General features: G+C 35.1%; 1 protein-coding gene across 1 annotated transcript in view; it reads right to left on the bottom strand.

The window, feature by feature from the left end:
• The window catches only part of WDR72 (WD repeat domain 72), a 116547-nt gene that overhangs the window by 65198 nt on the left and 26834 nt on the right, over positions 1–24515 (bottom strand). The window contains exon 13 of the mRNA XM_009643990.1: positions 13639–13844. Coding sequence (XP_009642285.1) covers positions 13639–13844 — 206 coding nt within the window. The remainder of the gene's footprint in view (positions 1–13638; positions 13845–24515) is intronic.

The raw sequence follows: 24515 nt of genomic DNA, 5'->3' as shown, positions 1-24515 counted from the left end.
TTAAAAGCCTGTTTTTCTACCTCTTTTCTTCTCCCTTTACACATCTTTACCAAATCACCTTAGCACCTAAGGAAAAATTTGCCCATGTCTATGAGAAGGGGGAGGCAGGGGGCTATCCTTACTATGGCCCACAAATACATAAATACATGCCATTATCTTTAACAGGTTTAAAACAGACACCACATAAAAATTTCATGGGAAGTACAATTCAAGTGTTATTTTATCTAGCTGCCTTCCCATCTCTGAAGGCCTTTTTCCACTGGGATCCAACTTGTTCTAGGAACACTATTACACTTAAAATACACACTTCCATTAGCTGGCAGGGATTCTTGCACTGTTTCAGGTCCTCATATACATGTACTTTTTCCACACACCAGCTTTCTTTACCAGATGCATTCTATTGTGGGTATTGTGCTAAAAACAGATTTGACAAGAATGGTCTTGACGTTCATTTTACATAAAGGAAATAAAGTGGCAAAATCACATGGTAGATTTTTAGAAGGCAAAACAGACTCAAAATATACTTAGACGTCACTTTGATAACAGTAAAAAGAAATTGCTCAGTTCTCACAGTGTGGGTGGTATCAACTTCTACGTAAAATGAGTCCTGAAGTATTAAACATGACACTTTCTTACAGACTTTTGGCCTTCTTTATCCCAAACATAAGAGGATAAAAGTGATGGAAAATTGACCCCAAAGTTCCCAGTGTCTGCAGAATGAATCATGCTGTATAAAGCAAAAATGTGAGCTATTCTGCTGATTCTAATAAGTTTTTTTTAATTATGTAATATTCAAGGGGTTTAACTGTGTTCCTTTGAGCTTTCTTTTGTGAGCGAGTATATTTTGATCCACTAACATTAAACAAGTCAGAAAAGAGATCAGTCCCTTTGTGCACTACTTGCTGCCTGCAAAGGCTCAAGAAAATATTAGACAGAAATTGGACAATTTATTTTTAGGTGAAATTTTAATTAGATTTGGGGAGGTGGAGTCAGCTTAATTGCAGTATTGTCAAAGGAGACTGGAAGATTCTTTCGTTAACAGAAGCTGCACTGCTGCTGATTTTTTGGGATGGGGGATTTTCTATCTCTTATTTTCCTAAGGTTTTTTAGCAGATTTATATTTTTCTATTTTGACTAGTCATTAGACTATTGGCTCTTAATACAGGCCAAATAAAATAGCTCACTTAAGTACGTGATAAAAGCCTGTCAGATAAGCAAGACTTCCTCTTTTAAAGAGTAATTAATTCATTATTAAATATACTTACAATAAAGAAATCTCCTAATTTCATCAGTAAAATACCACCATCCTACTGTCTGCTCATGTATATTCAATGAAGACATCCTGTGAAGTACATGTACTTCACCTTTTCAAACAAGTATTTTTAAGCAAAACCCAATATGGAATCTTTAAAACCAGTGCACCTTATAGTCTTTAAGAAGTTTCTCAATATGATAATTTCTGAAATATCACAATGAAGCTTGAGAATACAATATCAAAATGTTTATTTCAATGAAATTAACATATTTTTGTCATCTGCTTTTGCTGTAATCTGACCTTTAAATACACTACAAAAACAATAGAAACTTTAAAGAGAATTCACATGTTTGAATCACTTACTGTTAATTACTTCTGAGGCAATAACATTGACAATAAATAGGATTATTTGTTTTTTAAAATGTGAGGAACCACAGTTACAGAAATAAAAGAGGAGGGTGGGGCACTAGAATTTGCCAACTGAAATGTATTGAGGGCTAAGAATTTCTGTGCCTTGATCATGCCAGTCACTGGGATGTTAATAGAAGTTCAGAGCTCCTAACCACATCTCATCATTGGTCTGGCTCTAGGCTTATAAAAAATAAGAATGTCACACAGCTGTTTGTAAAAGTTATTTAACTACTCCTACCCTTTCTCTTGTATTTGTGCTTCATGGAGCTGGAAGAACTGTTTTAACTGAAGCATGGCTACCACACCTCTGGGTTCTGAACATTAACTTATATTGCCGAAACCAGTTCTATTTTATTGTCCATGATGTTTTATCCTTGATGGTGGAAAGAAATAAGTGTGTTTGGTTTCATTTGTTTGGGGGTTGCATTTGATTTTGGTTTTCTTTTTTGTTTGGTTTTTCTTTTCTTACAGAATAGCTTAGCAAATGTCTTTACCTGCATAGGCATGTTTTTCTCTGTAAGCTTTTTAAAGAAAATAGTAGCATTACATATAACATACATAAGAAAGAATTATGTTTTGGGGACATGTTTGCAGATGTTCTCACACATAGTTTTGCAAAATAGGAAACCTGTAATTATCTCAGAAAACAAATACATAAACAATGCACAAAATGGCTGGCACGGTGTAAATTAAAGCATTACATTCATTTCTAAATCCTCTGAGCCCTCAGTTGCTAGAGATGGTAGTCGATAGTAGTAAAAAAATTGCCTCCTTGAAATGTGCTTGGTGGACAGCAGCTTGATGATTGGCAGCACAAATAGAAGACAAACGAGAAAGCCTTCAATCTGCAGCTGATGCACAGGAAGAACATGGGGAGCTGAGTTTACAATAGAGAAAACATTACCAAGCTAATGGCACAGGCAATCATTTGACCACCATGCATCTCTGATAGCAGCAGGGCATCCATTTTCAGTTAAGTGTTAGAGTACCTTTTTGCTTTCTCTGACCACTGCAGGGGTAAAACAACCTAGTGCGTGAAACCCACTGACTGGTAATAAATTACTATATTGGATACTTTTTGTTTTCTTTCAGCAATGACTTTACTGTGTATTCCTGCTATCATTACCAATTAAAGTGGAGATCGCGTTAGCAAGCTATATCTAACTGTATATCAGTCCCTATGCTCCAATTGCTTTGGCAAGTATCACAGGGTCAAGAGGCTCCTTTGACCTTTATCAGCTAAGTCTCTCTGACCACTCACTATTTGAAGCAATCTCAGCTGAACAGATGGACACTTTTGCAGACTCTATAAAGCTTAGAATATAAAGATAAATGAAATTGTGTTTGGGGGCTTCAAACTGGTTTATGAGCATAAAATATTGTTAGCGAGTTCCACAAAAAACTCAGATTTCAAATAGCACATCTTAAACCTATACCATGAACACAACACCTCTTTATCTACTAGGACATGGTATTTTTTTTTGTGTAGCTTCTACAGATAAAACTAAAACCTTGATATGTCTAGTTAATACAAAGTCACTTCTGAACATAGAAAGCCTAATTTAATTATTTAATCATTAAAAGACAAGCAAAACTTAATACAGCGTTTTACCATGACAGTCAGAGCAGCATACAGCACATGATAAAACAAATCACTCAGTGGAAGAACACTAAAACAGTTGGGTACTACAGAGCATTCAGAGAAGGCTTGGACCTTCATTTCAAATCTCCCTAGCTAAAGTTTCTTAAAAGCCCTTACTCTTTAAATTACTGCACAAAAATTTTAGTCATACAACACACAAGAAAAATCTTCAAATTCCCTAGGCGATGCTTGAAGAACTGGTAATAATTAGAAATAAATGTGGTCTTGCAATCATATTTATGTATTTGTAACTGAAAAATAATCCATTGTTCAACAATGACATCGAATGGCCTTTTGTTTAAGCTAAATCACATCAGCAAACCTGCCCTGTTAAGTTCATAACCTTAAGTAACAAATGTTATACAGGCTTGGCTAGATTTAGTGTTGAAAATGTCTTAAATTGGATAAACCCATAGGATATTATTTTCTTTTTTTTTTTTTTTTTTTTAAGCCTGGCTTGGTTTTCAGAAGAGTAAATTCCCAAGAAGTAAAATTCTGATCTGCATCTTTCTGCAGGACATCATGGATTGTTTCATAGGAATACTGCCCTGAAACGTCTTGTAGACCTTCATTCTAATATCATTACAATTCAATCAACAATTCAAAGCAGTCTTACTAACAATGAATCCACTGTCATTTGCAAATACACGGCTGTCTTTCTTGCTCTGCTGAAAGGATGAACAAACCAGGATATGTGCAAAGATGCATTTAGGCAAAAATAGTTACAAACAGCAGGTATATAATTGAAAGAGCTCTTAAGCATACACCATCTCTAAAAGAACCTGCATAGGAAAAAATGATGCAAGTTATCAACTACACTTTCATCTCCGCATAAAGACCATATGCACCTTTAAATCCAATATAGCTCCTATCGGCAATCCACACACACACTCCTATGCCTAACCCTACCTACCTAATGGAGCTTTGAATTTAGGGAGCCTGTGAACAGTTTCTGTCACTGAAAGTTTCCACAGCCTCCTAAAGTGGGCAGACAGGTCAGGCCTACCCTCTCCAAAGCAATGCTGGCCTTATGCATAGGGTGAGGATCATACATACCAAGGTCATTCATATTCCCTACCTTCAGACACATCACTTAGTTATAGGAGAGAGGATCCTCTTGAAGGGAGCATTCAGAACTTTTTTTTCTTACTTATTTACCCTTTTTAAACCTCAGTACTCACATATAAAGAACTAAGTGTAAAAAGCCTGGAGTCAATAGTGGTGCCCCAGTTTGCTTTCACATACAATCTATGCTTGACCTGAGGTTTCATCATCTGGACAATGCAGTCCCAAACAAAGGTGTCAATTCATGATGAATTTTCCCATATGAATTGGTTTAAAGAAACTGCTTTGAACTTCCCTTGCATTACTTTTATTATATTATTCATTACAACTCTGGTCATATTACTGACTGGAGGATGCCCAGTTCCTCCCTTAAGAATCCATCTCGCACACAGAAAAGGCTACAGTTTTTTTGAATGTACATCACCAATGTTTGGTTTATCAATTTAACTGCAACATAAGCAGAGTCAATCTCTTTCCTTCCAACACTATAATCTTTCTCCTTTTTTTTTTAATCCCAGTGGAGAATGTTACTATCTTTGCAGCACTTTGAACAGTAATTCTGGCATCACTCCTGATAAATCTGTGGCACACTGTAAGTAATTAAAGCCAAGGAGTCTTCAAGCTCAAGCTGTGTAATGAATAGACTAAGCAACTGGATAAACCCACCTTTTTATCATGTATGGAATACCACTGTCAGGCAGATTGTTGGCCAGATGGATCTACGGGGCACAGCAAATTTGTAATTGTTTGGGGAGAATTGCTAACGCATCTATTGCTCAATGCAGAGATCTGGTATGAAAATTAAGTGTTTCTCATATTTTGTTTTCATGTCCACACTGTCTGTCTCTCCATCACAAATACTGAGCTTAAATTTTTCATTTACTTTAATGCAAGTGTACATATAAAAGTGATGCTGAGACAAATCATAACATGATATAAAAGAATAACTGGTAAGTAAAGCTAATATACAGAATATTCTTCACATCAGTTTTCAACAGCAGGAAACAAGTTTAAATCCTGTCTTTCAGGAAGATATTTAAAGAAATATATGTCATGTCATATATAGACAACTTCATACAAGCAACTTCTGCTTTGCTCTAGAATTCATACCACCAGCTGTCTGGGCACACTATCAGAAAGGCAATTCTAAACACAATACCATTGACAAAGTCTCTTCTAACATTTTTATTATATAAAGAACATAAAAATGAACTGGAGATGCACTCATCTCAAAATAAGATCCATCTTTGACAAGGACAGTTTCTACACCATGAAAAGTTTACATGAAAGAGAAGGATAAGGTGTTTTTAAATGAAGCCTTATTAATTTATATACTCAATATTTAAATACTATGTCTATATCTTATCTTGAATGTAGAAGTAAATTCTCTAATCATATCTTTAGAAATACACAGGGCTCAGCAATGGGTGGTCACCAAAACCTTTTCAACCTTACTCTAGAAATAAAAGCTATAAGATGGAATATCTCCCACATTTCCTAGATCATCAACTGGACAAAGAATGCTATGACAATCCACAAAGCACATACTACAGACTTACGGATCTAGGAATTATTATACTGAACAATTTACTGGATGAATGAACATCCAAATATCTGCGAGAATGATGCTGAACGCAGAGATACTGCCAACATGACCTTAGAAGGAGGGTAAAAGCATGAGACTATTGCTTTGTCCTAAGGATTGATGTATATAAAAATTAAGTTACCAACCCATGGCTGGCTGCTGACTCCAACTGAAATAACATATTTGCCCTGGGCTGCTCTGATAGTGCCTTTCCCATATTGGATTATAAGAGTCCCACCCATAAAATTTATCTACGTAAAAAGTACCAGATCAAATCCTAAGCAAGTTACTTTCTACTAAAGAAAAAGAAAAAAAAAAACCATTATATGAAATTCTTAAATACTAAAACTTGTCTATCTTAGAAAATGCCATTCTTGAAAACTCAGGAATAGGCAAGCTGGATTTTCTTCAGATCCTATATCATTCTAGGATGTATTGGGACAACAGCTAAGTCTCTGTACCCATAGATTTCATACTGTTACTTCCTTGAGAACTTCAATCTTACTGAAGGGATTAGAAATGCATAGGCTTCCAACAGGAACTATTTGTAAACAAACATTCTCAGACCTATTCAGTTGGCTGACTCATCTTTTCCCATAAGTATTACAAGAAGCAAATCTGACCTCCAGAACAAATTAAGGCTTGAGTACTAATATGTAGAAAAACATCAAGAGAATGGAAATGTAAACACTGCTGTTGATTTGTTTGCTTTAAATTGAATCACAGTTTATCTTAGTATTTTATTTCTGCTATTTAACTGAGACAAGAGATTCAGTTAGTGACGAGAAGGAAGCTAGAAACTAGTCTTTCTTTTGCAGAGTAAGGTTCAGTGTTACAAGTATTTCTGAAAAAGTCGCTACTTTTTTTAATAGGTGTGTGAGGTGGAAACCTAGGAAAGTCTTACAGATCTGTATTCCTGTTGATGCTTTTCTTCACTAAAATAAGACTAATTAAACTGTAAGGGGCCAGGAACTTAATGTTTGGAATAGAAAAGATGATTATCACAAGTGTAAATATTCCACCATCCTCCTGTCATGAATGGTGAAGAATTCTCAAGAACATCACTGGATAATGTGAAAATATAAAGGTTATAAGAAAGATGATGTAATTTATTTTAGAATTATTAGAATTAGGTAGAGCACTTACAAGGAAAATCAATTAGGCTGATCTACAGAAGAAATCGCATCTTAGGGACTAGAAAGTAGTAAAGTTAAAATGTAAGATAGGAAAATTCAAACTGTACATGACTCCACATCCAGAAGTAAAAGAAACAATCATAAGTGGAGAATAAGATATCATATGAACAGCACTTCAGTAAACATGCAGTTTCTATCCATAAAGATATGTCTCTAAAAAACCAAAACAAACTTTGCTACAGTTTCCAAAGGACAGAGGGGGAATTACAGCATGACAGTTGAGGTATGAGAGAAGATAAAGAAGAGTAAGACAGCAACAGCTAGGTTAGCTTCAATAAATGGTCCTTCAATGTGAAATACTTCACAAGGACTTAGAATTATTTCTAGTAGGACATTGTAGCACCTTATTTAGCTTTAGCACAGGGTCCAATTAGTTGTCTAGGCAGGGAAAACAAATTTTAAGTCAGTCACCTTCAGTATAACAGAGCAAAACATTTGTAGAAGTGTATAGAAACAGTGTCTGAAGCATTGAAATAAATAGTTAAGGCTTATTCTCAGATTTCTGTCAGCCTGTGTTACTTACTATCCATATCTGCAAGACTAAAATGTGCTACAGTATCAGAATGGCAGCTTTTTGCTTTCATTTTGCTCTGAGGTAATCAATGAAGAAAACACTGAAATCAACAAATTCCTGACTTGGTGGACCAATTCAGAGAACTGCACTAACTTTCAGTAAAGCTGACACGTGGTCCAAGCTGTCAGTATCTCTCAGGATCATGATGCCTTTTAACTGGTACCAATTTAATCTCATAACTCAAGTTATTTCTTTACTGTAGTTACATTGCTACCTCGGTCCCTTGATAAAACACTTAATTGTTAAATATCACAGGAAACGTAGTATTGAAATGCTTTGCATCTGAGTTACGGGAAATATATACAAACACACACACACAGCGCCCTTAGTTTCTTCACTCATTTTCCTATTACACTTAATTAATATACTACTAAATATAGCCTCTGAACACCACTCCCAGTAAAAAAATAGAAATGCCCTGGCAGCTATTACCAAATTTAAGGAAAATTGTTCTACTACTTTCTGTTTTGCTTTGTTCTTAGTAATCCACTTCAGACAAATGATCAAGACCTGTAATTCCTCATAATAATACTTTGAATATTACAAAAGGAAAGAAATAAAAGGAATCCATGTCTAACACACCATTGTTTATGGTACCACTCCTGATTTCGTATTTGATAAGTATTATTTGGTATCTGTGCTTGTAACTTATTTCCGTTTTTCTATCAATTTTTCCATCAGTAAGATTTAGCTAATAGTGATTTTCCAGGCTTCCAATAACTATTTTATTTTCAAATTACATCCTTTACCAAACAAATAACTGCTATTATCCTACAGTCTTCATTTGTCTTTTACTTATTCTCTGCAGCAACATAACAAAGTATATATTTCTTTTATTATTTATAATTCCTGTACATTCTTGTTTTAAGCAACTATAAAAGCTTTGGCTTTCCTACTAAGAAAATACCTCTGTTTCAGAAGCATCTTGCCTTTACATATTTTGTTTAGAGCAGAGTATGTATGCTATTTTATAAGTAAATAATAAGTTCTTTAGAACAACTCATAGAGGATATGCCAACTTAGAATGTTTAAAATGCATTTACAAGTGTTATAGTAACTAGTACTTAACCACTCTGGTCTTAATTATTTATAATAACTGCATAAATAAAAATTAATTTTTTACAGATCTTGTGTAAACCCGTATTTAGATATTTTGACTCTACTTCCTGCACCATACGTTAATGTTCAAAGAACAGTATTAAGAAATTGTTGAGTAAATATATCAAGCAATAAATACACCTAACATTCCTATAAAAGTTCATATTTAAATACATTCATTTCGCTCCCCCCACCCCCCATCTGTCTTGTTTGTCTTATACACATAGTAAAAATTTCCGTTTCCTGGTCTAGCTCTTCAGTAGTATAATTCAGCAGTCCAAGGTTTAGCAATTATTGCACAAATTTTAGAACCTGCTTTTCCTCCAACATTTTTACCCAGAAGTAGCTCTAATTACAGTATTGAAATCACTAAAATTATCAGTGCATGATAAAACCAGATTTATATCCAAATTATTTAAGCTGAAAAGCTAGGAAACTTTCTAACATGAAAGGTTTCTGGAACATCAAGAAAACAATTCCCAGACATATCCAGCTTTTTACGTGCATCAATGAAATCTTCACATGATGCACTGAAGCATTTTAATTATTTTTTTTTTTAAACCAGCTTTTCACACCGCTCTGATTTTTAAATATAACTATGACTTAAAGGTATAACGAGAGCTAGTTCCATATAAACACCATGAGCACACAATCTAGTGTGTAGTCTATTGTAATTAAGACCAGTGATTCAATACCTACTGCTACTGGCCGGGTATCATAGCAACCTTGTGTCACTGAATACTGCTGGAAAAGTGTTCAGCACCAGCAAGACTATGCTTCAGGAAAATCTACAATGGCACTACAGATTGTCAACATCTGTGGGGGTTGTTACAGGGAGAACAACAAAGAAATCTGCTTTAAAAAACCCTATCCTTAGAAAATTGACAGGGATACTACAGTAGCACTACAAAGAGGAAAAACTAGAGAGAGGAAGGAAGGACCATTTTTTGTCATTAGTTACATAACTTAGGCACCCACATCCTAATATGTATCCATATAAGCTGAGAGTTGAAATAATGCTACACTACCACATTGTTTATGTATATCCACAAAGTACTGTCTTTTTCTTTTTTTTTTTTACTAAACACAAGCACCATTCATCACCAACATTAATTTGAAAATAAAACAGACCCACTTTAAAAATAATATTTAAACTTCCACAAATGAACTCTAGATAGTCTTGTATAAATCTGCAAAAAAAGAAAAAACAGGTTACTATGAACAAGAACCCAATATTGATTTTTCTGCGGTGCAGTAAAGCATCTCCATTCTATTTGGCTGCTGTCAAAGCCACTCTTTAACAGCTGGAGTCAAATTGCACTATTTACAGCAAGAGCCCTTGTCAAGTGGACCATAAGTATTCTAACAATACACTATTCAAATGGCACTTTGCCACACAAATTGCTGACTTGATGAATACCCTATGTCAATGACTAAGGCCAATATAAAAGTTTCATTTTTATGAGAGGTTTTACATTCACATATTAAGCAAAGCTTTCTTGAAGAACTATTAAGCTATATATTTTGAGTCTTTTGACATTGAAAATAATTAAAATCTGTTTAAATATATCAAGGGGATTTGACAACATTAATATGGATCTTGTGTTAACTGCATTTGTCACACTCATCTGTTATTGGTACTCCCACTGGCACGTGCAGCACAATAAAAGAATTAAAATGGTCAAAACACCATGAAATCAAAGCATTCTGCTTTTGTATCTGTGATTTACATGATGACAAATGTTTTGAAAGAAAGCCTTTGAAGCTGGACTGCTGCATGAGGATATTTTTCTTCTTTCTTCTTAGGATGGAGTAAAGAGACCATTACTTTGCAAATGTTATTTTGTCTTAAGTATAATCTTAATGATAAAACAATGTAATAATAAACACTAATAAAAATGCCAAATCTTACTTGTGATCTTCACACGGATCATCTCATTATACAAAATAAGGATCACTCACAAGTAATACCAACCAGACAGAACAGCTACCCCTTATTTTTTTGTTACATAAACCTTCTGAAATTGAATTCTTAAAAAGAGGCTAAAATTGACCATGTTGTTTTGTTATTTTTTTAAACAGAAATGTTATAACAATTTAGCATGTTGTTAGAGTTCCAATACACAATTTGCCATAAAACAAATTGATAATGAAATACTCATTGTATACATGCATACTAAAACCTTTTGATAATCTGAAAGTTTCATCTCTGTGGTCATTATACCTTTATTAGTATGGTATGAAACATTGAAAACTCTGATATCTGCAGAACTATGACTGATTTCATGGGCTCTGGATTTCAGGAGACTATTTCAATACACAAAAATACAGTAGCCCAAGAGTCAATACAGCACTTTTTCAAAAACCTAAAAAAAGTTTCCTACTAAGAAAAATAGCAAACTTCATAGCAAGCCTTCATTTCAGCAATAACAAAACAATGTTAAAAAAGCCACAGAGCTCCACACTCCTTTTGTGTAGCCCACATCGGGCTTCTGCAATAGCATTGAGAGGAACTCCATTGTTACATTCATCCCAGGTTCAGCTACACCCTATATATTTAGCCTCCAGCATCTCCCACACCAATCTACAGAACCTGCTCTAATGGTGATGGAGGTGGGAAGGAGCACTGGATGTAATGGATGACAGCTTTTTGATGAATGCAAAGTGGTTTCCTAAGTATGGAACTTCATTTGTTAGGAAATTAGACTAAAATAACATAACTATAATGACAAAAAGAAGGTGAAATAAAAAAGGTATTTTGATCATAGGGAAGTCTAAGAGACATCAATAATATTCTCTGAATAAAAAGTTTTCATTGGGACAAGATAATAAACAAAGTTTAAACAATAAAATGGAATATTTTATTGAGAAATCAGAGCAGCTGAGATGTATGCCTGATCAAGAAAAGCACTATAAATTATTATTACAACTCCACTGCTTCCTATTGCGATATTACTTCCAATTTAAGATGATGATAATCCCCAAAGCATGTTAAACTCCACACTTCAAAATTTACAAAAAAACCTATTTTCCATATTCCATGAGCAGCACATTTTCTTTCCAGCCACTTGTTAAATCCACGCAATTTTCAGCTTAACAGGTATGACAAAAACCGCACTCCAAACACAACTATTATAACTTTTTCTGTTGTTCCTATTTAAAAAGGCAAGAAAAACCCATTCCTTTTAATAAACTAACAGTGAGATCAGATTCTGTGTCAATGGCCAACTAGTGCACCATCTGCCCCACAACATGCTCAGCAGGATTACGCTCTAATAAGACTTTTCAGAAAATGGGATCAAAAAGAACTCAAGAAATCAGACTAAGGTTAGTAAAAGGTCAAAGACAAATATTAAGAGTTAACAATCATTATAAACTCAAAGTTATATGTACATTTTTAGGTACAATAAAGAAAAAGACCAGAAAAAAAATTCAAGAATGAGGACTTGGATTAAGTTGTACTTTATCAGACAGAATTTGGAATATCCAGTATTTCATTTACCACAATCAATAAAGCCAGAAAAAGGCCAGAGACCGTTCTGAAGGCTGTTTCCACAAGCAAGTTGAGGGAAAGCATTTTTTGTCTTCCCATACCTGTGGGAAGATATCTTTCATGTACATTCAGGGTTGAGGTATAGCAGACATGACTTCCCCTGTTTATTCCAGAGAATGGAATTCCCAAAACCTGTTAGTTAAGAAGTGGTAAACATGGACAAACAATATTGAGGCCCTATTCTTAAGATACATCCATTTCGAGCTCAGTGAATATATTCAGTCCTGATGCAGAAACAGTTTTCAGAAAAATGTATGTACCCTTATCTTTCAACCTGAATAAGGCAATGTCTACCTCACTGAATTTCAGATTATATTAAATTTGAGACAGTTTTAATAATTGGTTTTACATTTAGAAAATACAGGCTTTTTAAATATCTACAAATAACTGATAAAAATATAGATATATCTAGGACACAGCAAATAGAATGACTATTGTATTTTCAACCTTCTTGTTATATGTGTCTCTGTACTAATTTTCTCAGCTTTAACAGCACATTAACACTTGTTGCAGTATGGTATTTCCGTATATTATTTTTTGAAAACAAAAAGAAAGAGCACATCTTTTCCATCAGTTGCAATTATTTGTTTTAACGACTCCTGTAAAATGTTGTTAGATAACACTAAGTACAGTACCTGGCCAGATCTCTCCTTAAGACTGTCAGACCTATTTGCACAGCCCCCTACCTGACAAGAAACACCACCATCATCTTTTTAACCAATAAGGTGCCAGATTTAATTGCACTAATATAAATATAAAGCACTTGCACTGTTCAGTGATGATGTTAACAGAAAACAAACACTCAATAAAAACTAGCATCAAATGACAACAGGAACCTGTGGTTACATACAAAAGCAATAATGGAAAGGCCAGTAGCATTGTGCCATAATGTGCTTTTTCTCCAGACATATGCATCCAAAACGGTGGGTTCAATTGTTCTGAGGGCACTGCTAATACGTGTAGTCGTAAGCCAGAGGCATAAGGAAATATGATCTAACTACGGGTGCCAAGTTTCTGAGAAAATTTTTTTGAGATGATCTACTGGTGACCTTGCATAAGGTACACCCCCCATCTTCCCCATTTGTTCTGTAAAATGGGGTTGAAGGCATGAGAACTGAGCCAGTCAGAACAAGGCTCTATAAACTTAAAACCAAGCCTCCATGCCACTTATTCAGGGATACTCACCAACAAAAGTGAATGGGAAAGAATTTGGACCACAACTCATTGCTCTTGGGAAACACTCTACTCCTCGTTCTTACCTTATCTGAAGATTTTTCTGTATGAGTAAGATTGCAAGAGACCATGCCATGCTTATAAGAGCTAGAGGGTTTGCATCCAGCATTTTTATTTCTTTTTGACTCTTGAGATACAGGAAGCAGAGCATCTGCCACTAAGTATTCTGAATCTTCAATGGAAGTAAGAATTGCTTTTGCTGTTTCACCTGTTTCATGTCGTTCCAGTGTGCCTGAAGAAACACAACAGAAGCTTTAATTTTTTCAAGGAACTACACTATTGCATATCTCATCTATCTTTCATAGTATTAACATAGTACTTTTGACATGAGCAGATAAATCATGCAACTTTTACAGATCAGTCAACTAATTCCTCATTTCTGGACCTTAAAAATATAATTTTACACAAGAGTATTCTACAGCATTGCTATGTTAAAAAAGAAAAGCTTAATTTCTAAAGAAATTGCTGTAGTAAATACCTTTGATTCAGACTGCAAGAAACTTAAGATATTTTGTATACCGTGTGAAGTCAGACACAGTTTTTAAAAGTAGCAAAGGAAGTTCAGAATACCACTTGCCCCAACTGTTCAAAACAATGTAATTTGTTTTCTTCTCAAAGCCCTCACAGAGCATCTATATCATTAACAGTGTAAACAATAACACATTTATGTAATATTTTAGTGCTGTCCTCTAGTGTCCTAGATTACAAATAGCAAGGGAAAGCTCAAATTTTTCCTTCCATTCCTAAAAACCATCTTTACTTCTGATGCTTTATAAACACCTGAATACACTACAAGTATCTTAGTAGTCAGGAAGATTAATACAATGTTTCAGAGACTATTTCATCACTTGTGTGGCTCTAGACAATCCGATTCCTTTAACTTATACCCAGTTATACTATTTTAGTAATAATTTTAGCAATAGTACTTAATGTATAACTAACATTAAAGATACCTAAACTGAGCTTAAATGTATTTGAAATGAGCTATTATATATTACACATGTCCTGTAGGAATTAAACTCATAAAAAAATTACTGAAATGGCATGTTTCCTATAAATATCAGAGATAAGAGACACATAAAGGATTTAAAAAGTATTAAATATCTGCTATAACATGAAATGCTTTTTCCCTTAAGTTTGAATTCTTTGTAGCCTCAAGTAATACAACATGAATTTTCCCTTTCACTGCTACCAGAAGAAACATGTAACATTGAAGTTCTATCAGTAACACCTGCTAAAAATATTGGACTGGGATTGAGGGATCTCATATGGTAAGTGTTTGTGTGTATAAAATCTCTTTATCTGAAATTATTTCTCTGAAACTCATCCATTTCTGTTCATTGTAATATCACCCCTGTTACTTATACGGCCAAGAGTCTTTGAATTCAGAGCAGAAGAAAGTAACGCAACTGATTCTTTGTCTCCTGCAAAATCTATTGAATACCACAGGTTATTATAATATTGCACTGAAAAAATAAGGTTCAGACCCAGCTGGTTTTAGTATGACATTTTCTTCATCCCTCCACAGGATTTGCAGTCAGTGTCAGGGATCATTACAGAACTGAATATTTACTGGAAGGAAAGCAAGTTGCCCAAAGATCTTTACAGCTGGACTGTCTATAAACACTTCAAACCAATACTGGCGACAAAGCTCCCAACATCGCAACATTTCAATATTTCAGGAACATAAAAACTATATTAGTAGATGCCTGCAAGGAAGGATTATACAATTTGTACTAGACATGCAAGTAAACACACATTCTTAAAAGTATTATAGTGTTTGAGAAGTTTGGAAATAATACAGTCACTCAGCTAATATTATTTTGGCCTCTTTATATATGCAATGTAGTCTTTCAAGCTATAACCACGTCCTATTTGCCCCACAGAACTCCCTGCATCACTCAGGCAAAAGATGAGCAAAAGTCACCGATGAAGTGGGTCATTCTCCCTTATTGCCAAGTGTGAAGGACTAAGCTTTCTCTACTACCTTTCCTGGCAAGTCCACTACGTGGGGAATAGTTCTGTGTGTACACACACATGTATCCATCTTTGTTTTGGATATCACGTTTGTCTGTGCTAGACACTTCTAGAGTACTCCAGTGCTTCAGGAAGACTATTATCATAATATCCCTGTGAAATTACAGGGTATCATGCTATTTTCATGGGCAAGGGACTAAGGCAGAGATCACAATAAATTTTTAATAAATCCAAGAATTTTGGGGGCATGGGATTAAGTTTCAAAGACCTGATTATACATACTCTTTGGCATTAGATAGAATCTCAAAAATTAAAAACAGGTTTTGTTAGCTCCAGATGCATCAATGAGTGCTTCACCACCAGACACCCCTCAGAGCCAGACTATTCTGTGCAAGAATCTTGTGGATATATAATAGAATACAGTCATTTAATTAAGGCTATCATACTACAGTGGCAAAAGAGGATAAAACCATGTTTCCAAAAATCAAGATCTGACTTTTTATCCTCCTATATATGCATATATACTCAGGAGTAACAATGAAAATATATATAAGACTTGCAGGTTTTTTTCCATATATCAGAGCTTCTTCCCTGGCAATAGCTTCAGAGCCAAGTTTTCAACTTCTGATTGAAGGAAAAATTTTTAATTGAAAGAATAAGAAACAGACCAGAAGAAGTGGTAAAAGTTACAGAAGATGGGGACAGCAGCATTTCACCTTTGAAGACCATGGCCTGAATGGAATAAACAGGTAGTCTTGATGTACGTGAAAGAAAATTGATATTTTATATATTTTACACACACCCCCGCCTCTCATTTTCAACTGCTGACAGATGTGCTTCTACATATTATAGATTTATGGATGCAAACTGAGAAACAACTGAACACGTTGTTGGGTTAACAAACACTTCTGCTACCTACCAAACTCTTTTCTAAATGTTGGTATCATGCCATAGCAAGTATCCCATTTTGTATGTGTGGTTTGGAGAAGAGAAAATTAACTACTTATCAACCAAAAAAAAATCCCTTCTGGTTTCCATACTAGGCAATAAATATGACTCACCCTCTCACATGGAGGAGGGTGGGGTTTTTTTAGGGTTTATCTGTTTGTTTGTTTGGGGTTTTTTGAGCACACTTATAGACAGGAACATTGAATAAAAAACAATGCCCCAGACAAGCAGCCTAGTTTCTTACTGACTGAAGGCTATGATATAAAATCAATTTCAAAAACCTAGAGTTCCAACTTTAAATCATTTATGTATAATTCATAACAGCTATCTCAAATCCCTTATAAGTAGCACCTTCTAAAAGAGGATTCCTTAAAAACGCGCTTGCTTGCATATAGTTTTTAATTGTGGATCTGTGTGTATGTATATGTATAAATTTGTGTGTACATCTGGAGGTGCAATAAAGGGCACAAAGTGCATAGGAAAATGAGTGTGATATAAGGGTGTGGGTGATCATGAAAGTATTACAAAGTATTCATTTTATCCAGTGCACACTTCTGAAGAGCCCAAAATACTCATTTGCAGAATGAGTAGGTGGCAGAGACAAAATAAAGGAAGAGATCTGTATTCTGTGACTCCTGAACACATCTTTAGGAGAAACACACACACACGGCAAGGGGCGGGGGGGAAGGATGGAGAAACCTGTATATGTGACAAAGACATTCCAACCACTGCAAACAGTCAAAAGAATACTGGGGCAGGGTGGTTATTGTTCCAGAAACTATTATTTGTTAGGAATATGTTGTCTCTGATTTTAAAGGAAAATAAAAAGAGTAAGAAAAGACACAGCCCTGTACATGGGAGTACAGGAGAGAGGACAGAAATAAAGACAACTCTCAAACCTGCAGTATTTTAAACACAAATAAGCCCAAAAGCTTTTGATTGGGAAGCATAAAATAGCAGTACATGAAAAGGAAAAGATAGGGGTTTCTATGTAGCAGCAACACCACTGCTATGACCCCCCACTATACATACAAAATACAGGAAAAGAAAGTCTTTATCTCTCTAAAGCTGTGACCATGGCAACCAAGTCTCAGGAACAGACAGGACTGGAGTATTTCACTCTCCTGGGCAGCTTTGGACCACCAAATGTGACTGGCTAGAGACTGCTACAACATCTTATTCTTCCTCTGGACCAAGTACTACAAATTGTGTCTCTTGGTGTTAGCATTGTTCACAGAGTTCCCCAGGTTCTGCTCTTACTGAATGATGTATTTTTACTGGGGAGGTCACGCATATTATCCTGACTCAAGACTAGGTATTCACGGACATCACATGACCTGTCATATCATCAAGCTCCAGTGCTTTCTGTTTGCTGTCACAGCTAAAGTATTGAAAATCCTCAATACTGCAGTGCTGCTGTGACCTAGTAACAGCTGAATCTTACAGCATAACGGTGATCTGTGAATGGAAAATTGTTTTGGAATTGATTTTATTTAAAAAGAACATGTAGTCAAGAACATATCCTTTTCTTTACTAGTAGCCAAAACAAAAACCCCCTCGCCTTTCAGAACAAGTATAATCTGTAATATTAGCTGGTTTATTTTCTGTTGAGATCTTCCTTTCCGTAAATACCCACTTAATCTGAAAAGAAACTCCCACCTAATTTCTTCTATACTGGTAGAGTCAGGCAAACAGAATTTTTATGTTCCTCCCTAGAAAATGCCTGAATTTTACAAATCTACCATCCTGCTCCAAGACAGTGGTCAAGGACATCACTTGAAAAATGTCTCCCAACTGCCAGTGCTACCACTCTAATATCAAATGGCCCAAAAGAGATGGAACAAACATTGCGTTAAGTAAGCACATACATTTCCAAACAATATCAAGACAAAAGTAAATGCAATCTAACAAATAGAAATGGGATAGATAAAAAAAAATCTAATAATCTTTAAAAGGATATTTTACATGTAGGAATAGATTAACAATGGAGATGCCCTATGTCTACACCACTGTATACAGGAGTGTGCAGAGTGTCATGGCAGACACTCCATATCATTTTTGCATTTGGAAAATTTCTGTCATGTAGTCCAACTGATATACGTTATTGACATTCCTAGAATATACATTTTCAGAACAGCATGAGCAAACTACTGCCAGAATATCCTCCAGCTAAAGACAGCAGAACAATACAAAGAAAACCACTGGAATATCATATATAATGGAGGTTCGCATATGTAGGTGAAAAGAGCAGTTCTCCAATGCAGCCAGTCCTCATCTCAGGATTTCTGCTGCAGACACAACACTCCAGAAGAAGGGATATTAAAACTCCCCTGTTCTATCCCTGACTCCATCTAAGCAATTCTAAACAGCAAAGGACAATAATCCTGTAACAGGAATGGTTGAGATACAGTAGGTGTGCTAAACTGGGCTGAACAGAAGAAGTGGCCAGCTCTAAACTTGGAAGAGATGTGAGCAGTTTCTGTCTATTTCTTCATTACCATCTGAAACTTGGAATGAGAATCCATCCCTTAATGTCTGAAACGAAAACCCTCCCTGATATGAACTATTCTGTCTGACTACACTGACCATGTCAACCAGTTCACTGTTTGTTTGTTTGTTGGTTTTTGTAATATAACCTTACTTCATTATTAATAATAAAATAAGAATGAAGATTAACTACCAACTGTAAGAAATGCATCCTTTTAAACACAGACACACACAGCTAAGTTCCATACATGTTCCATGTATTATAAAGTACATAAAAGTATGCATGTGTAGGTATACATATGAATATAAAGATATCTCACTATTCTCAGTATAAAAGAGCATGTCCTTAGCTTCTGCAGATTGGGCAAAAGAAGACATTGCTATTTTTTTTTTTCCTGAGACAGACTCTTCCAAGCTCCACTACCTTTCATTATTCTACATCAATAAGTAGTTACTGAACAATAACTCAAATTTAGACAACTATGAAATATTCAAGTGCAAGCTACAGACTGACCTGAAGCTTACATATATAAAATATAAGATACCATAAAAAAAGGCACAACATTAGTGAAGTTTTAACTTAGGCTGACAAATTAAAACAAAAACCCCTAAACACTAAACTTCTACAAAACATATATATTCATGCTTAGGACTTATTCGGAATCACATTTTCAAAATATGCTAACCAATGTTTCCTCGTCTTTTTTCTTTTAGAAAGGGATTTAAGTGACAGTATAAGATGTGCAGAGAAACTACAGTAAAATGGCAACCTTCCATCTTATGGCATGTTATCATTTGTATCATATACATTACCCTTAACATACCTTGAATTTCTTCACAGAGCTACTTTCTTAGAGAAAGATTGTCTAAACCAGAAGTTGTTTAACGTTGCATTAAGTGTTAATTGTTTAATGTTACAGTACTCTCAGCCTAAGAAGTTATCTTGCCTCGGTTCAATAGTGCACAGCCGGGCTAACTCACTCCCTGCAGGTTCTCCCTTTCTCTAAGGGTGCCCCTTAAGCATGAAGGTGGAGGGGGAAGAGAAATCAAGAAGATCTCAACCCACGAGGTGTCTGCCCTGACTATTAATGTTGAAGGTCAGAGCATGACCTAAGAACAAAAGCGCTAAATCACTAGAGCCTTTTTCCAAATATGAAAAGCTCCCTTCAGGTGAGAGACAAGCCTTTCACAGTCTTCAATTAACTCCTCCTAGTGGTGCAACAGGGTACTTAATTTTTGAGCCAGTTTTGTAAGGGCTATTCTTTATAGCTTCACAAGGGATGATGAACTTAGATGCAATATAACTGTTTGAGAAATCACTGTTAGGAGTATCACATGAGACCTATTTGTCCTAATATCAGAAAGAGTATGCACAGAAGTGGTTTTTGTATAACCAAGCAGACTTCAGGGCCCATATTCTGGGTACATTCACAGATGTACCTGACTTCAGATAAACCTGTCATTTAAACGAATTGCTTACCAATATTATATCGTGTAATTCTAAAATGAAGGAAAGCAAAAGTATTGTGTGGGTGTGAATTGAGTATGAGTAGAATTCATGAGTGTGTGTACAAGACTGATTGAATGACAGGACATTTTTTAAAGCACAGGGTTAGACTGAAGAGAAGTTTTACTCAAACTTCAGAGTGTCTTGGAAAAAAACCACAAAAAGTTGATGAAGCAATTAGTCATATACCATCTCTTCCAAAAAAACCTTGCATCTTCCAAAGCCTTGAATATTTTCATTCACACAAATTATGGCCATTTTATCAAAAGTTTAATTTTACTACCCAAATGTCTAACGTGTTCACCAAAACAACTCTATAGGCATTTCTATCAAGTAGCATTTATAACAATTTGACCATCTGGCATTTTTTAAGATTTATGGTTTATTCATCAGCTAAAGATGAAGTCCATTGCCCTACTCACTTGAACTGCATAGAGACTGACCTGGTGCCCCTTCCCAAGAAAACCACTTCACAGTTACTGCATCTTACTCCTGCAAATATATGAATGACTTGGACTTCTGAGCAGGGGCATAGGACCCTACAGGAAAACTTTGTTACCCAGGCTTTTTTGCTCTCAAGCATGTAAAAAATACACATGTAGTATGCACATAGTGTGTTTCACAAAGGACTTACCAGATATAGTTACCAAGGACTCTAAAACTGAGTTTCACATCAGCCCAGATCTTCGGGCTATGCAGAGTTCATTGGAAAAAAAAGAAAAAGGTAGCGACCACTACGACTTTGACCCTAGCTACAGCACAGCCTCCAGCATATGAAACACAGAGGATTTATCAGCTAGGCCACACTCACCCACTCAAATCTATTTCTGACCAATGACCTGAAGAGAAAAAGAGAGAGATAGAGGGAGAGAAAGGGAAAATGAAAAAGATATCAAAAGAGACTGTAAATCACTAAATTTTGCAAGGACAAAAGGGTTACAGGAGTGTAGCTATTGTTGCTTCTACAATTATCTAGGCATAAATTTATAGTAAATTAATGACCAAGTTTACTTTGATACAGTTCTAAGAGTTTCATTAAAACTGTACAACTTATTTCCTCACAGTCACCTGATGAAACCTAAATCTTCGTTTTCTGAACAGTTTAGTCACTAATTTCTTTCTGTGATGAGAAAAGCTATCAGACATACTAATGAGGGGCTACATAAAAAAACCCAAACCGAACCAACCCCCCCACATTCTGCAATTCGTGATACTTGCACAGAGTTTACCAGAGGTTTAGAAGACTTATTATTGTTGGCACCAATTATAAAAATATTGGAGCATATATAACTACACACAAATTATCTTTAAACAGCATTTGAAAATGTTCCAGCATGTTTGACCATCAATATGATCAAAGGTTTGATCTATAACACCCACTACGTGCAGCGTAATTTCATTTTCTCCAGAGCAAGGATGCTTCTGAAATAGAAGAGGTTTTATGTAACAGTTTAAATTACTCAATATGACATTAACATCGTAAGAAATATTTTCAGAGTATTTCTGAACTCATCCATTTTTTGTATTTTTTTTTGCAATAGACATTAGCATATTTTATGGAGGCTGCCATTCTCATTAAAAGCCTGCTTTAATTTACTGATACCTGTGTAGTTTTTAAATGCTTGAGCTAAAGTTTTCTATGCTTAGCAGCTACCTTGAGGCAGTGGGATTTCTTTGTTTCTCAGCAGAAGCATTTCAAATCATTTATCATTCATGTTAAAGTCATGAAACACAGGGTGTTTCATAAACTTTTCATGCCTTAAAGTATGGACACAAAGTTGAACATTACGCCTCTGCAGAACGCATCATCAATGCGTCCCACCACAATGACAATTTTAACTGAAGCACCATTGTCTTTTCTGTTTGCTCAAGCAAGAGGGATCTACACAGAATCCATCCCAAATGACAACACAGAGAGTCGATCTTATTACAGTGAATGGAAGTTATAGTCTTTCACTTAACTCTATTAAAAAACCCAAGCTATACACATATGAAAAATGATGTATAAGTATCAACATAATGCTAATTTTGCAAAACCAGGTAGTAATAGCAAAGAAAGTCTCTGAATTGAGGTAGCAGGCACTTTTATGCAAGTTTCTGGTGCACTGTATACATTAAACCATGTTTTTAAAAATTACCTAACACCTCGAGTGTTCTAAGAATAATTCTGTAGAAAGCACTGTTGTTTTTAGGATTACTGCTTTGCTTAGATGCAGAAGCTAGAAGCTGAGACAATTGTTAACACTTCCGCACTTGACAGGAAAGTGGCAGAAACGTTGTTACTAAGCACTCAGATACTGTGATAACCAACATAGCAAAACAGAAGAAAAAGTATTATATTCAGAAAAGGAGTCAAATGGGGACAACAATACTCATTAAAGAGTGTGAATAAAAAATATTATATAGATATTTAGCAATTGTCCTCAAGACTTCAGAGGTACATGAAAAGAAAACTAAATGCACAATTGTACAAATTAGATTCGTGCAATTAAATTTGCACAAATGTTCTTAACATGAGCTTTTCAAAGCTTAACTTCATAAACTTATTTTCCTACAAACACATACCTCTTAACTGTAGTTAGTTATAAAACTGTACTTTAACAATCCCTATGTTTTTATCGTTATTTTGTCATCTATAGCCATTCAATTTTATGTAGAAAACTTCGGTTATGTCCTTTATTTTTAATTAATTTAATTGTCCTGTATGTAGTTAAATAGCACAGAATATTAGCAAGTAAGAGATAAGGATCCATAAACAATTCAGACGTGAGCATAGTCATCAGAAAAAAGAAAACAGAAGTCAAGCAAGCACTTAACAAAAAGCTTATTATTACATTTATAATCAAATATAAACTTATTAATTATATTTTCCAGCACTGCATATTTCAAGCAGATACAGTAAAATCACCACAGACAGTAATAGAAACACAGAGGTACTAAAAACCACCATGATCATCACAGGTCTTGTACCGATATCAAGCACAATGTGAAAAAAAATGTACTGAATTTGAAATTGTTGTATGAATAATTTAGCTGAAGCATTTTGTAAAAATGCATTAGTTCTTTTCAGTCAGAAAGGTTAATGTAGTTTCTTGTTCCTGAAGGACTGAATCCTCCTTCAGATTATTCAGTGCTTTTACAAAATTAAGAAATCATGTTTTGCATATAAAAAAAAATAATTGTCCCTTTGTATGTAAAAAGCAAGGCCCCCGAGGCTAGGGGCTGAGAATATGACACAAAGCTTTTTGCACTTCAGTTTTAGAGTTCACAAACATTGTTTAAAAAACAGCTTCTAAACAAGTAATGAAAAATTATAATGGCACTACTACAATAACATGTGAAAGCACCCTTACTGGTCCTCTAAAAAAGGTCAAAGGAGGAGGTTTTCTGCATTTTGGACAGGTTGCCCTCGTAACATGGGGTACTGCTTACACTGATACTGTGAATGCAAGCGAGCCTTATCCATACTTGAATTTATTCTACTATAGCTTATTAGCAATAACAGTGTCATAGACAGCAACGCAGTAAGACAATCCCCAGTACGTTCAGATAAGAAGCCTGTAAGACTACTAAGGCACTGTGTCTTCTCAAACTGAAAAGCAATAATGTCCCAACACATCTCACAATTCCTTTACCTTAAAATCTTACATACTCTCTATTCAAACTATTTCATCTGCCATCTGAATGACTTAACTGGACACAGTATTCCAAAAACATGTTAACTACACAAATCCAAACTATAAATATATTGATGCTTTTGACTTTTTCTAGTAAAGGTTGCAAGCATACACTTAATTTTGACTATACAAGAGATCTGATCTCAGCAGAAATATTCTTTAGGCACATGTTTCAAATTTTTTCTGTGGTGGGGCTAGTATCACGCAAGAAAGTTCTCAAAATCTATGTTCCCTGGGTGAATATGAAAAACACAATACAGCCAGTGTAAAATTAACTGAGTATTATTATGATAATTGAACAAAAAGT

This window comes from Egretta garzetta, unplaced genomic scaffold (assembly GCF_000687185.1).
Source record: "Egretta garzetta isolate BGI_Z169 unplaced genomic scaffold, ASM68718v1 scaffold287, whole genome shotgun sequence".
Classification (NCBI taxonomy): Eukaryota; Metazoa; Chordata; class Aves; order Pelecaniformes; family Ardeidae; genus Egretta; species Egretta garzetta.
Note: the sequence above shows the minus strand (reverse complement) of the source record. Positions and strands in the feature narration are given on the sequence as shown.